General features: G+C 35.6%; 1 protein-coding gene across 1 annotated transcript; it reads left to right on the forward strand.

Moving 5' to 3' along the window:
* Window positions 1-6,779: 6,779 nt before the first annotated feature.
* On the forward strand, window positions 6,780-14,013 carry LOC149788052 (perlucin-like). Its single transcript, XM_089973511.1, has 4 exons — window positions 6,780-6,783; window positions 8,035-8,123; window positions 13,164-13,254; window positions 13,734-14,013. The coding sequence occupies exons 1-4, from the start codon at window positions 6,780-6,782 to the stop codon at window positions 14,009-14,011; spliced, it is 462 nt and encodes a 153-aa protein (XP_089829637.1). The 3' UTR covers window positions 14,012-14,013.
* Window positions 14,014-16,580: the final 2,567 nt, after the last annotated feature.

Below are 16,580 nucleotides of genomic sequence, written 5' to 3' on the forward strand. Positions count from 1 at the left end.
CTGACCTAGATGACTTCGCAGCTTTACCGTTCCGGGTGACAAAAGATATGGGAGCAGTGAAGAAAGAACATCGGGCAAAACTTCATAGACCTTTCATCGAATTTGCAATAATGTTTGATCTTTTATTTCCACCCGTCTGAGAATTTGGCAATAGTATTAGTTTTGCAAACCTTGAGCAATGTATCCCCTGTTGAAACTTTTTCTACATTTCTGTCATCCAGTCGTATTTTCCGACTGCAATTAAAAGGCCGATACACTTCGCACACCGTGCCGCTTTATTGTAATCTCCACCCCAACCTCCCGATTTTAAAATCAAAAGCAATCAAGGATATTCAGAATGCATAAAACTTAATCATTTCGTTCATCGATTTATAAGTTCTAGTATGATTGCCGCCAGGCGGCCTCAAACACTCTCAACCTGTCGGCGTTTCAGATCAAATGGGAGTATCTTTAGTAACACGGTCGCTATATTTGCACGAGCAAGTCTATGCTTTCAAGCAGCAGATGTGATGTAGTTCGCTATCTTTCATAATCTAAATAATTCCATATATTTTTGTTATTACATCTCTTTGAACATATGTAAACCAGAGTTCCTCCCTTTTATTTGTTCAATTTGCTTTAGAAATATAAAAAATAGACATTGGAAATATTGGACGCAGACTAAACAGTTTTTACTGAAAATTGACTGTTCTAGAAACAACAAGAGGACAGTGAGTAGTCTGTCTGCTTGTTTACATCGATAGTTTCCGTTTGCTCTGTAACGCCATTGAGTCAGCGGAGTTAGGAACCCCTTGAGAACAGACAGATTAGAAATTATCAATGAATGAATGAAATGACTATGAGTTAGGAACCCCTTGACGACAGAGAGGTTAGAAATTATAAATTAATGAATGAAATGACTACGATTTGTGCATTTTGTTTTATATCGTATTGATGCTTTTGTTTTTAAAATCCGTGCGGCGGGGGGGGGGGGGGGGGCTACAAACAAACGGGAGGGTGTTATTTGACAAAACCATTTTAATTCTGGAATATTAACAATTAGCAGTGCAAGGAATGTTCCAGGTGGTGCTATGAATCCTGTGGCACCACCCTCAATATGCAATTTTGCTCTGCTAAGTGTGAGTAATAAAGAATTTACCAGAAGCATTCACGACTTTTGGGCTTTGTCTTTTTCATCATTAACTATGGAAATTAGGGACTATTTAGACTTTAGCATTGTTGTAGCTGCTTGCTTATCCACATTGTTGTGCTAATTTGAATGATGCAACAGTATGAAGTTTAAGCATCTTTGCTATATATAAAATGTCCATATAGAAATAATACTTGATTTTAAAGTTCAATAGTATCACCGTAGTTTTACAGACTTTTACAGATGTCGAATGCATTGTGGGGCAAAATGCCCCGGAGGGGGCGTGTTGCCTCACCATAGGGGCAAAATGCCCCTGTATAAAGTTTTACCATTTTTCATTTTTCTCGTAAATAGTTTATTCATTGTAAACCAACCTCATTCCATTATGTCAGACCTAATGCATACTTTAAATAAATTCTCCACTTGCGAACACAATCATGTACATCATGCCATAAATTACCAAAAGTTGTTATATCAAAGGATCGTGGATCTGATACCAACCCAGGACAGGCATTTTTTATACAGTTCCTGGCGTCTAGTTTTCAACTTTTAGTTTGTACTATATGTTCTACATTTTGCTCTGTGTCGCATATCACTAGCGTCATTTTCAGACGACACTCACGCTAGTTCATAAACATGTCAGGATACACCAGTCAACGCTGGACAACTTAAAATTATCCATCTACCTACTGGACAAGTAAACATATCAGGATACAACAGTCAACGCTGGATAATTTAAAATTATCCATCTGCCCACTGGACAAGTAAACATATCATGATACACCAAGAAATTGTGGGTTCATTTCTTTTTGTCACAGTCTAACAAAGATATGAATGTAGTGGTTAATGAATAGGCAAATATACAGTATTGTTAACCGATTCATTTTGTGCTTGAGGAAGATTTTAAGGTCTCGTAGCTGGCTGCAGTTGCTTTGTTGTTAGCAGATAAAGGCATTATATTTTGGTCTGTTTCTTAGATTCTAGTAATTGTATAGTCATCAACGTGTTTTTACATACTGAGGAGAACAACGTCACAATACCAAGTCAAAGTGACCTAATTTTAACGTTCCAGTCAAAACTGGACAAACTAAAATTGTCCATCTGCCCACTGGACAAGTAAACATAGATTTGACTTTCGCGGCAATTAAATTCATTTGTCCAACAAAAAATTACGTTGTATAATTGTGCCTTTTTCTAACAAAGATAACCTTATTGACCTTTACATTGCCTTCTACTTTTAAATTCCAGATTCAAATTTGGGAGTGGCTATATAAGTTTTTCAAAGTTTCGGTTTTAAGATAACATCACATTATATCAATCTAAAAAGTTTTTTAAAAGTGCAGTAATTTATGTGTAGGTGTAATAAGCAAAGATACATGAATAAGTTTGATAAATAAGTTTCTGAGTTTTTTGTGTATATTTTATTATTATTATTATTATTATTATTTGTATGCTGTTGGTCCTGATTCATTATGTGTTCATGTTCCGTTTTCAAAATTTTATTAATGATATTTGTTCGCGATCACGTCCGAACCATCTTTTGATGGATCTAATATTGAAGGGAAGCAGATTGATGGTTCACTTCACATACGAGTTTATGTGGTCCCCACCCCGATTTATGAATGTAATATTCAATTGATGAAACTAACTTCCCAGATTACATGATACTGTAAACATATGTCCATTAGATTTTATCCGTATTACAGTTTATTAGATAGATAACAACCAGGCACCGAATGCACTCGCTTATAGGTCGAGTCCAACTGCAATATCGTGCAACTAACAAGAGGTTCCTGATATTAACAATCGCCAAGATAAAAATTAATCTAACTGCGAACCCAAAACCATCGAAAGTGACGGTGACAAATTCTGTTTAGAAATAAAGCACATATAAAATGGAAAAAGGTTCTCCGGCCGTCATTCTCGTGGTAATGTGCACTTTGCCTTGCAAGTGTTTGTACTTGTTCTTGACGTACATGCAATGCATTCGTTCTGCGTTGTCTGGTGATCACACAAACCCTTTAAGATTATGTCAGTTTTGGGGATACAGTTACTTTTACAGCCGTGAAACTTTTCATTTACATATATCCTAATGAAGGGAGATGCTGTAGCTCATTTGGTTGAGTGTCGGACTCGTATGCCTAATCAAAGGATCGTGGATTTGATACCAACTCAGGACAGGCCGTGTTGTCTGCCGTTGTGTGTCTTTGGGAAAGGCACGTAGATCCCATTTTCTCGGCATGATATAGCCAAAATTTGTGTTAAACGTTCCTTGAAAAGCAACAAAATCAAAACGAAAACACTTGTGTAGTACTACTCTACGATAAAAATGTAGATCACAATGGCCTATTTTTACGTTCCAGTGATAATGTATACTTGTTACGTTTAAATGGGTTTGTTAGACACCATTGCTTGTAGAAACATACAAATGTGCATATCGTTGTATCTTGAAGACCACTACACCACCATGAAAAAAGATTACCGTAACCCACTTTCCGATATGTTTTTCATGGTTGGGTTAGTTCCTGTACTGTTGCCTGTATACTCATGATACATATGTGCATGCGTCCTCAGGAGTATGACATCACGATATCAGGAGTAGGTCACAGTGACATACTTTTACACCTCAGAGATTAAGTAATCCATTGATGTTCGGGTGATTTTTTCAGACTTGGTGCTTGTTCATTCATTAAGCTGAATATTAGCATATATTCTGAGAAGTACAGCTTCACAATATCGAAGATATAAGTAGTTGTGACCTACATCAACCATTTGTTTTGTTCTCATCATCACTCAGTGCATCCATTCACATAGTGTGTGTGTGTGTATGTGTGTGTGTGTTTATTGTCGTCGTGTATTATGTGTATTCTGTGTGATGTTCAGCCCTGAGTCTCGGGAATGGCTTGAAACGACGTGAATTATGCACACATTGTGTAAGTAACCAGTAATACCCATTTGAAAATATATTTGGAAGAAGGTCGTATTATATATCCCTTGTGGTACAAGCAAGCCTGTACGGTCATTTACAGCGTACCAGTAAAGCAATTATTGCCGGTATGGCCGTACCAGAAAGACGGGGTGTGGGATCAGTACCATGCCTGTAACAGTTAAAATCTACTTGCACCACTGTTTATTCCCTACACAATCTGCGAATATCTGATGATAATCAAAACTGTATACTTTGCACTAAGCTTCTCTTCTACACAGTCCACTTCCTCACCACTACCACCTTCCCCTTTCGACATTTCTTTGCAAATACCTTCGAGTCCTGAAAAATTTAGAATTATATATCTTTGATTAACCTTCAGATGAAAATTTTATTAGTGTTATTTTACCGGACAGAGTGTCAAGCATGCTGATCTACAGGTAGATTCTTTGTTTTGATCCTTCTATTCTTGAGATCAATGTGAATCCTTCTATTCTTGAGATCAATGTGAATCCTTCTATTCTTCGGATCAATGTGAATCCTTCTATTCTTGAGATCAACGTGAATCCGTCTATTCTTCGGATCAATGTGAATCCTTCTATTCTTGAGATCAATGTGAAACTAGTTACTGGTCTGTTTTTCTTCTCCATTGCCCTTTGCCAGTACCATCTGAATGTGAAAAAATGAAAACTACGTTTCCTTTTCAAACCTGAAGGAAGAAACGTTCGTAGTTAATGGGGACTGTGTCTGTGTCTGTTGATTGTTGGGGGTGATGTGGGAGTGGCCTGGTGAATGCAAAGAATATCACCTATACGTAGCTATTCGTTACTTTTATTTTGTTCTAAGTCAATTTGATTCAGTCAGATGTGACTTTTAGAACTGAAAAGGGGAATTTTGTGCGCTTGTTGTACGGTGTTACTTACTGGATTGTGCATATTTTACTAAATGTAAAAAATCTCCTATCTGATGTAGAAACATTGAACTTTTTCTTGCTACTTCAAATGCTTTTTCAGAGAGCGAGCCAATGTGGGGGGGGGGTCAGCAAAATGTCAGGGATAAACGGCATAATAAATAAATCTATAATCGCGAGAGAGACAGAAAAACAAGCGTTACATATTTGAATCGATGGGGTCGGGCGGCTGGTAATTCAGTTAAATAAACATGTTCTATTATGCTAAAATATTAAACGAGAAGAAGCTTCCCAACAAGTCAGACATACGTCTAATTTTGATAACCAAAACATTATGATTTGGGTTTCAATATTTAATCTGTAACTGGGATCCTGTTATCTTTTTAAAGGAATGTTCTACATTCTGGCCTTCCCTCGCTTTCCCAGGCCAGTAGCATAAAAATAGAACGAAGGTTAAATAGAAAGAGTCAATCAATGACCTCGTTTACTTCGTATGGAATGACCTGTTAACCATTGTCGATTAATCAGAAGATTTTCACCAGGGGTGAAGTTGACCACGTTTAGCGATGAAATTTGAATTGCGAACTTTTTCATAGGAAAAATTCTGCAGTGTATTATTAGTAATTAATTCGCGATTCATTAACATCCCTAACTTTATGAAAGTGATAGATTTCGTGCAATTTCATGAAGATCACATGATATGAATAAACTGATTCTTTGATTCTTGTTGGCCACATAAAAAGAAATTCAAGGTCTCCAATACAAGTGCATGCGAGAAAAGAAGGAAAAAATATACAAAGATAGCTTTTCAAGGGGAAAAAAGCAGCTATTTGTATCACAAAGTTAACTATGGTCTAGTTTTCTGTAGAGGAGTCATTGGAGCTGCTATCAGACACATGGTAGAAGTGCATAAGAAACTGAGATAGAAGTAAACCAATCTATACCACGATGTTCATGTTTTCTTTCTAAAGGACCAAGACTAAAATATCAAGAACACATTTATGGAAGGGAGAAATGCAATTCTTTTTTTACTACATTGCATTAGTAAATTCAATTACCTTAGAACTTAGGTTCCATCCATTGTATATATTATGTAGCCATACCCCCTCTAAATATACAATCCGGGACCGGATTGTTCACTTTCCTTGTACGTGTTGTGAAAATTATTTCTACGTTTTCGATCTAACATGCGTGAATTAATATGATTTTTTAAAATTACTTTTTTATCTGTTTATCTTTTCATTATTATTTTTAATTTCTTTATTCCACATAAATGTCAAAGAGATGAAAATCAATGTTTTGTAAATAAATAAATTAAATAAATCGCATACTTATCAGGCTGTTACAGTAAAAAAGTATCCAGCAAAAAATTATATATATATATATATATATATATATATATATATATATATATATATATATATATATATATATATATATATATATATATTGAACGTTATGGTGCTAAAACTTTAACACATTCCTTTTTTAGATCAGGCTCCTATGCATGTTATTAAACTTGATTGCGTTTTTGACTGTACTTAAACCCGTTTTCACATTTCTAAAACATCGTTCTGTGTACACTTAGCTATGATAGTTTTCAACTTTTGGTCAGAACTGTATGTTCTACAATTTGTTCCTTATCCCAAATCATAGGCACCATTTTCAGATGGCACACTTCCCATTCATAACTACCCAGCAACTGTATATAATGCCTGCCAGAAACATTCAAATGCGTGTTACAGATTACTCTTCAAAGAAGAATAATGAAAATGAAACTGTTTACTTTTCTCGTAACAGCGGCTATCGTTCCGATGGGTAAGTTTCGTCTCAGTTATTTTGTGGACACTGGATTGAACAGTCTTGCTCTTCTAAGTTCGTTTCGATATTAAATGGTTGTATTTGTCTACAAATGTATCAAAGCCTTGTAACTGCTGGTAAATAATGTCGCCCATAATATATTCTTATAGATCACTGTTTAATCTATATTTTGCATGTACACATACCTCAAGATTCGTAATTTGCAGAACACAAAAGTTACATAGTTATCGTAACACTCGAGCACTGCGACACTTGTTAAAGATTTTGAAATTGTGTGCCCTTTTGAAATTATTAGCATATGAAAACAATAGCTAACACATATACTGACTCATATTAACGTGGGCAATACATTTAAATGCATTTATACATTGACTATTCGAAGAAATAGGAGAGATTATGTATTCGCCCCAGCGCCCGCTTCCAACTTTGGTTAAATTTTTGGGGCACGTTGCTCTGCACCTCATTCATTTTTGGTCCTTCCAGTTCCCTTTTTAAGAATATTGTTTATTATCCGTATATCCGTATACCCAATGATCCATTACATCGTACTCAAGTTTAAGATTGATTACTCGAATTTAAGATATATTACATGGTACTCGAGCTTAAGACTGATTACTCGAATTTAAGATATATTGCATGGTACTCGAGTTTAAGATTGATTACTCGAATTTATCATATATTGCATGGTACTCGAGTTTAAGATTGATTACTCGAATTTAGCATATATTGCATGGTACTCGAGTTTAAAATTGATTACTCGAATTTAAGATATATTGCATGGTACTCGATTATAGCTTTTGGGATATTAAAATATATTCTGTAGCACTTACTTACATGTTAGCTTTAGGGCATACTTTTTATTCATCCCTCTGTGCTGTTTCATCATCACGTGACAAAGTCAAGACGTTTTATCATGTGGTAAATGTCGTACATAGTAATTCAGATTAATGGTGTGTCAGCATAATATATTGAAACTTTACAATTGGAATATGTTAATCAATTGTGTTAAATATTGTAGCCTTGGGTATAGACTGTAACAACATGGAGAGGAAATATTATATAGAATATCGCTGAAGCATAATCGGAAAGAATATTTGCACATTGTATAGTGTGCTTTCAGCCATAGTATAACTGGTTGGGTAGGGGGAGTGGTCACATTTGTGTTCTTTTCATACTTGTGCATATTCTGGTGAATCGTTTAATATGACATGTGTTTTAGGAAATCTCAACTTTCAACTTTATTTGTAGCGTATACAGCATGTGGGTCCGGATGGATACCTCATGGAAACAGCTGTTACAAGTTTACTACTGATATACAAAACTGGGTGGACGCAAAAGTAAGTGTATTCGTCGATTTTAGTATCAAATTATATAATTATATATATATATATATATATATATATATATATATATATATATATATATATATATATATATATATATATATATATATACCCTTTGAAGAATGTAAAAGAGTTTTGGCAAGTTCTACCTACGATGCCATTGGTGTCATGTCCTGGGGTTGGGGCAAGGGGGAACTGGAGTACACAGAGTAAACAATCGAACTCGATGTGGCGGTAAATAATCTAAACAGAGACATATATATACAACATTAGACAACACCTATAAGATAAAAAAACATATATAATGATATGATTACAAAAACAAACACAATGAAATTAGAAAATATAAAAAACATGCTGAGAATATTTCAGGTAGGAAACATTATTAGGTATTTAAATTTGTTCTTACAGTCGAAATAAGTGAGTTTTGAGAGCACTCTTGAAATGGATCACTGTCTTTGTGTCTACGTTCAGTGGGCAATTCATTCCACGTTGCTAGGCCCTGGTATGCAAAAGAACGCTGTCCATATGACTTTGTTTTCATAGTGGGAATAATGAGTATACGATTGCCAGAAGAGAAGCGTAAGTATCTTGCTGGTGTGTACACATTAATGAGGTCCGATAGGTATGTTGGACAAGAGTCCGACAGTGAAACGTAGCAGAGAGAAGAAATTTTGTCTTTGATTCTGGATCGAATGCATAGCCAGTGTAGGGTACAGAGCAATGGGGAGGTGTGGCCTGATCGTGGTACTCTAAGTATGATCCGATCAGCCGTGTTTTGAACTTTTTGAAGTTTCTGGAGCAGATATTGAGATGAACCAGAAATAATTGAGTTACAATAGTCGTCTTGAAAGTACTAATGAACGCACAAGTGTTTTAGTGGCATCAGCTGAAAGATATTTGCGAATTGAACTGATGCCTCTCAGCTCACGATATGCAACTTTGCATGTGTTCATGACATGTTGGTGCAATGTGAGAGTACTCTCCAGAGTAACACCTAGGTTTCATACTGATTGTGTGAATTTAATGTTGGTGTTTTTGATATTTATTGTTTGAGGTAAATGATGTGAATGAGAAAGTCTTTGTGTTGTTATCAGAATGGCCTCAGTTTTATCATCATTCATCTGCAGCTTGTTACATGTCATCCATGATTTCACATCAGAAATGCACCTCTCTACACCTTGGATGGTAGCATCAACTTCAGTTGTGTGGCTAGATTTGTATATTTGGGGTATCATCAGCATACAATTGGTGAGACACTAGATGATGTTCTATGACACTTGAGAGTGACTGAGTGTATATAATGAAGAGAACAGGCCCAAGAACAGACCCCTGTGGAACACCACAACATATATCAACTGGGCTGGAGTGTATTCCATTTGCAGGCACAATTTGTGTCCTGTTGATCAATTAGGACTTGAACCACGGTAAGGTTGTATCATGAATGCCAAATACATGCTGGAAACGGTGAAGTAATACATCATGGTCCATTGTGTCAAATGTTGCAGACAAATCAAGGAGGGTGAGGACTGTAATCTTTCCGCTATCCAACGCAGAAAGAATGTCATTAACTACTTTTAGAAGATTAGTTTCAGCACTGCGGCAAGGGCGATATGCAGATTGTACATTGCTAAAAAGACTGTTTGAATTCAGATGAGATACAAGCTGGGATAGAACAAAATTTTCTGAGAGTTTTGATGTGAATGGGAAATTATAAACTGGGCGGTAGTTCTTGAAATCGTTATGGTCTAGTCTTGGTTTCTTCAGAAGAGGCTTTACAATAGCAGTTTTGAAAAATGATGGGAGAGAGGTATTAATAACATCAGTTAGTGAAGGCAATACTGGATCTAAGCACTCAAGCAGTAGTGATGTTGGAATTGGATCAAGTTCACATGACTTTGGTGCACTCTTCATCACGATTGTACGTACGAAATCCATAGAGACAGGTTCAAATGCTGCTAATGGTTGCCGCTCAAATTCTGTATCCTAACTGTATGGTGACGACGAGTCAATTTGAAATTGTGGTGTCAAGCTTATCTCTAAGGGTTTGTACTTTGTCACGGAAGAAATTTGCAAACATGTCCGGAAGGACGACTGGAGAGAAGGTAGTTGGAAGTGGTGTAGATTTGTTCCTTGACATTAGCTTGTTAATTTATAATAATAATAATAATAATAATAATAATATGAGTTATGAGCGGAACAGCGGATTCTGTTAAATGAATTTTGTAGATGGGTAGGAAAAATGATGGTTGTACAAAACTGAATGGATAAAAGTATCCTAAAATTTACTATAGTGTTATGCCTTGTGTGATTTATTTACGGCTGAATTCCAATCCTGAATTAAATTGTATTTAAGACGTTGTCTGAAATTCAACAAAAATACTTTTCGTCTCGTACATCCTGTGCGAACCATCTATAGCCAAATCCATACCTGTATTGAAGCGTCCGCCTCTGATGCGGGAGGTCGTGGGTTCGATCCCCGGCCGAGTCATACCATAGACTTACAAAAATTGTTCTAACAGCTGCTTCGCTTGGCGCTCAGCATTAAGAGGTTAGTGTTAGAACTGGTAGGCCTGATGTCTTGATAATGTGACTGGGTGGGACATCATGCTACATGTCTGCGGCATGATGCCCCAGTGCTAGACATCACTATAAACTATCACAGTGCAGACACCGTAGCGATATGACTGAAAAATTGTTAAAGATACGTTTAAAATCTAAATCACACACACACACACACACACACACACACACACACCTGTATTGAATGACTTTAACTTTCGAAACCACGCAACTTTTCCCGACTCATCCTTTTTTCAGCATAATATGACCGCTCCGGTGGCTTGAGTGGTTAGAGCGTGCGCCTCGGATTCGGGAGGTCATGTGTTCGAACCCCCACCGAGTCATACCAAAGACGCATAAAAATGATACTAACAGCTGCCTCTCTAGGTGCTCAGCATTAAGCGGTCAATGTTAGGACTTGTCGGTCTGGTGGCAGGGTAATGTGACTGGGTGGAGCATGATGCCCCAGTGCTAAATATCACTGTAAACTGCCACACTGCAGACATCGTAGGGATATAACTGAAAAATTGTTAAAGCTACGTTAAAAATCCAAATCATACATATTCTCAACATAATATAACATTGTCTTGGATATCGGCTATCACCTATTCTAACCATCGTAATCCAATACCCGTTGACAACGTTAATTAAAACAAATAGGTAGTCTTCCACATTCTTCTCGTGGTAGAAGGAGGTATGTATGTCTCGGAAGGTTTAGAAATCTAGTGCAGAACCTATCATGTACTTTTTCAACTGTATGTGAATGTTCATACCGCCAAATTTCATTGGCATAGATTAATACAAGTATGACCATAGCATCCAATTGTTTGAAAGTTATGTCACGGAAAATTTGCCCAACCTGTATGTATAAACTTATTTCCTTGAATTGTGAGTTCTTGCTTCTCTTTCGTCCAGATAAGGTTATGGGTGAATTGTAACCCATGTATTCGTACCCAGATAAGGTTTGGGTTTGCTTATCCTTATAAGACCACTTTACTCATGAAAAATCCACCATTTCTGAACACAGTTTTTATCTTTCTTCTCAATTAACACACATTCGATTATTTTCACACAATACTAATTTCCCTTTGTAAAGAACCGATTGTATTAGAACAGTTTACAATGTGTTGAACATACAACAGCGCAATAATACCCAATATTGTTGTGTAATAAATAAACGATCATGACAATTTTATCGGCGGTCTGATAGTATATCATTTATAAATAGATTAACAGAAGAAGGCTTAATACGCAGCGTTGTCTGATGCCAATATTACAGGTGAAAAATTATGTATATTGCCCTTTCATCTACACACAAAAACGTAGATTGTGTACATCTAGAACTTTTAAACAGCTTCGACCGATGCCTTTCTGCGCTAAGCAAGTCAGTAAGTTTACGAAAAAAATCAACAAAAAGACAATAAAACGACCTCCTTTCAGTGCAACTATTTCTGAATCATTGCTTGAAGAGAAAATTATTATCTATTGCTGAATAGTCCTTGGTGAATCCTGCATGAGCTATTCTTCACCATAAAGATCAACTTAAATCCAGAAAACAAGCACTAAACACAAAAGCCAGAGAAAATTTTGACTCCTACTTGTTTGACTGACAAGGGTGAAAATCTACAAACTCGGGATAAATAAAGTCAGAAAGAATTTGAAAAAGATATTAAAGATATTGGGTAACTGCGGACACATAAAACTAGAAAGTATATTTTACTTGTGCAATGCATAATAACCGCCACGTTGCACACATTTAGAAGTTTAAAAGATAGAACAGTTGAACCTGGCAACGTTAAAATTTGTGTACCGCATGTGTTATTATATTAAAACAGAAAGTGGTCGAATAAACAAGGATGTCAATTTAGGAACAAATTGTAATGAACATGAATGACTAAGGCCTGACTAATTTCACAAAACCTCTTCTTAAAATGTAAGACTAGACTGAAACGAAACTTAGATACCACTCAAACTTTGTCTAGTACATTCTGTGAATTTAAATACAAGTTTAAGAAAGGGCCTCGTGGTGACAACTAATCCTCGTCTAAGATTTCCTGTCGCTGTATATAAAACCAGGTAACTTCGAAGTTCTACGCATGCCAAATCCAATAGTCTTCTATGTCAATTTCGCATCTTGTTCTCGTCGCTTTAGATCTTCTCACTCACTGGTGTGACGATTTTTTCAAAAAGAACACTCAAATATTCTGTGGTACCAACTTGAACTGTTTCATTCACTATTAAACCACTTACACTGACCTATCTACTTTGCTTCCTACGTCAACAGTATCCTAAAGGCGAGGCACCTTAACTTTGACAATCCGATTATCGAAGAACTTAAAAACGTGTTTCAATGAAATTAGACCGTTGGAAGAAACTTTCAATTTCCTTGATAAATGGAATACCTAATATCTTCAATTTATCAAAACATATTATGTCATTTCCATTGATGGAAAAATCTGATCATCATTTCAGACAATGTGCAAATGGCATTCGGCAGATCTCGCTATTGTCGAGACTCTTGACGAGCATGTGTGGATTAAATCACAGGCAAGAAAAGCGAACCGTAAGTGAAATCTTATATATATATATATATATATATATATATATATATATATATATATATATATATATATATATATATATATATATATAATTTCCAGTTAGGTGAAGGCACTTGAGAATGTATGCCAAGTAGCTAGTATAAACTTTACGACACGTTATCCCCACTTGCAGCAGAACTACAGCATAATTGACTTGCGATCGGCAAATGTCAAAAGATCCATCAATCTATAGCGTTTTCACTCTTTCAAACGTTACATAACAAGTGATGTTTAGCTACTTTAAAACGGGCCATGCTCATTAATGAAGTGAATCAAAAATAAAGAAAGCTTCAAAAATACGTCATATTCATTTTTTTTAAAAAAAATATTTCTTTACGAGCAGCATTTGTAATCAAATACAAGATTCTAGCGAAATGTATGAAGAATCTTTGGCAAGCTAGTGCATGTCAAAGCTTGACGGCCATTTGACCATATCTTACAGATACTGACCAAGACCAAGGTTTCTGGCTCGGAGCTACGGATTTCATAGAGGAAGGACACTGGTATTGGGTATCCATGCATCCCCTTCAGTTCACTTACACCGATTGGGGTCAGTTCCAACCAAATAATAGGAACAACAGTGAACATTGTCTGGCGATCCTAAAATATTTCGACTATGCCTGGAGTGATGAAAAATGTGACTGGGATAATTTGAACTTCATTTGTGAGAAAAGGTCAGTGCATGTTTTTTTTCTTTTTGTGTTTTTTGTTTTTGTTTAACATCACATTACACTCACGCAATCTGGAGCCATGAAAGAGTACCATTGTATACAAAAAACCATCAACAAACAAATCCCACCGTCAGACGGAAAACGAGAGTAATACGTGAGTACCATTGATGAGCAATGCCATCAACATATAAAAAGGTGAGATAATGATGCGATGAGATCTTAAAAGGAAAGGAAGTCGGAGAACATAGTAGGGTCTTTGTCAAAAGGGTTACCACTGCATCATACATTAGACTCAGCATCTTTCTAACCCACAGCCCACTATAAAGCAACAGCTATCTATTTGTACCAGTTGAGAACTGCGATATAACTCGGAAGCAAAGACATACAAAGGATGAGTGTTACTACTGAGTTATCCCCCCCTCATTCCCCCACCCTTTATTCCACTCACATTTAAAAGAAATGCATCAAAATGGATCGAATATGTTTTGTTCAAAATGATTATTATCTCCATTGATATTATTAGTAATTCTTTGCAGAGCTTTGTCATATTTGAGTGTGGTCAGTACACATATCTATGGAGTAATGGTGTTATAGTACCCTTAGCGTAGTTGATAACTCTTAGGGTATTACACATATTAGAGAAGTAGCAAAATGTTAATTGTAAGATATTGAATGAAATGGTGTGTAAATGGGCTAGTAGGTTATGAAACAAATAACTGAAATGATCATTAGGCTTCCAGAAGTTATGACTTGAATGAAAGAGTATGCAAACGGGTTCATAGATCTGACGAAAAATAATTTGAAAAACTAATATGGTCCACTATCGATTGAATGTTTGTGCTCAATAATTTCCAAGCTGTTAAGTATATTGCATTTTCATCGATTAGGAGAAATCGTTCGATGAAATCGAGTGCAGTATGTTTTGATATAAATTTGCTAGTTACAGGATTACTTCAGTAATGGTAAAGGCATTAGGTGCTATATTTATTTATAATTCTGTAAAATCTTGTATCAGATACATTAGTAGTTTTTTTAGATCCTTCTGACACACAATATGTCCTTAAATAAGGACACTCTCTTTTACCAATATTGTATGCAGTTTTTATAAATGTTATTATTACTGGTATGCAGCCTAATGTAAATTTAGATGATGTTTTCTCTCTAGATGATGTATCTCTGTTTTTTTTATAAATTTATGCAGATGATGCGGTAATTTTTGTATTAAAAAAGACAATAAAGCAAACATTACAAACCCTGCTGAATAATTAGGAATATCTCGATACTGTGTTTCATGGTTGAATATAGAAGCATTTGAAGCTGTTATGTCTGTAAATTGAAAAAGAATAAGTTTTGAGCCTCGGCGTAACATTAAGGATCAGAAGATAATTTTGCATAAGTAATTAATAGTTAAATTATTTTCTAACGCAAAAAGAATTAATGATAATTCCGTCTTTACATTTTATATAATTTAATGATAATTTTCTTCTCACTGGGTGAAATACATATTATTTTTATATTCAATAGAATGTTTCTTATTGTAACAATTTAATGGTGAATACAGCTTATCTTTTGTTCTATGTATAACCCAATGAGAGAAATAGATAAGACTTCTGTAAAGTCTACGGCTTTACATGAAAACAAGTTTATTATCTATTATGCATGAAACCTTTCCATATATTTTTGTTTTCTTTGTTCGACTGATCGACTGATCAACCAAGTCAGAACTGTACGGAGTGTCAAGTGATATAATTAAGTTCTTAGCTCAACCTTTTATTTCTCAGGTCAGCGCCTGAAATCATCGTTGGTTGATTGCGTGGAAAGCTAACTACTTCAAATGATGATAGGGATGCCGATTGAACCATGTAGAATATTTTTATATGACCTATATGTAATAATCAGAACCGATAATAAATTACATTTAAAAATTGAGACTTACGTTACTTTTTGTCTTGTTTTTCTTCCTGTTTGTTTTCATTTCAAGATATGTGAGAAGGTCGAGATAGGCCTGTTTGAATACGACCCTTTGCTGTTGAGCTTCTTGTAAATATTGGACAAAAATTTAACTCTGCTGAGATAGGAGAAGTAATCCCCATCATAGTACACGCAAATTTATAGAACATTCACTAATAATGAGCAGAAGGTTTTTGTCTGTCACACCTCAACAATTTATTTTTCTATTTATGATTGAAGAAAATTCTTTCCGTGAAAAATCTAGATAATGAAAAAGTTTATAAGCATAATGACAATGACAAGCCCCGCATCTAAATCCATTATCAACATCGCACTATCAAATGACAAACCCCGCAGATCCATTATCAACATCACACTATTAAATGACAAGCCCCGCATCTAAATCCATTATCAACTTCACACTATCAAATGACAAGCCCCGCATCTAAATCCATTATCAACATTACATACACGAGACGTTGAGAAGCACTCGTAACGTGCCTCCATCACATGACCTGCCGGAATATAATGAAACCAGACGCCACCCCACATCCCTTGCAAAACAAAGAATAAGTTTACACAAAAACAAAGCCCTAAAGAATGAAGTAGAACGTATTTTCCTTGTATGGTACAAAATGGGGTTTCTGTGAATATTTTTAAAACTGAGA

Source organism: Sinohyriopsis cumingii, chromosome 11 (assembly GCF_028554795.1).
Source record: "Sinohyriopsis cumingii isolate HCF-2022 chromosome 11, ASM2855479v2, whole genome shotgun sequence".
Lineage (NCBI taxonomy): Eukaryota > Metazoa > Mollusca > Bivalvia > Unionida > Unionidae > Sinohyriopsis > Sinohyriopsis cumingii.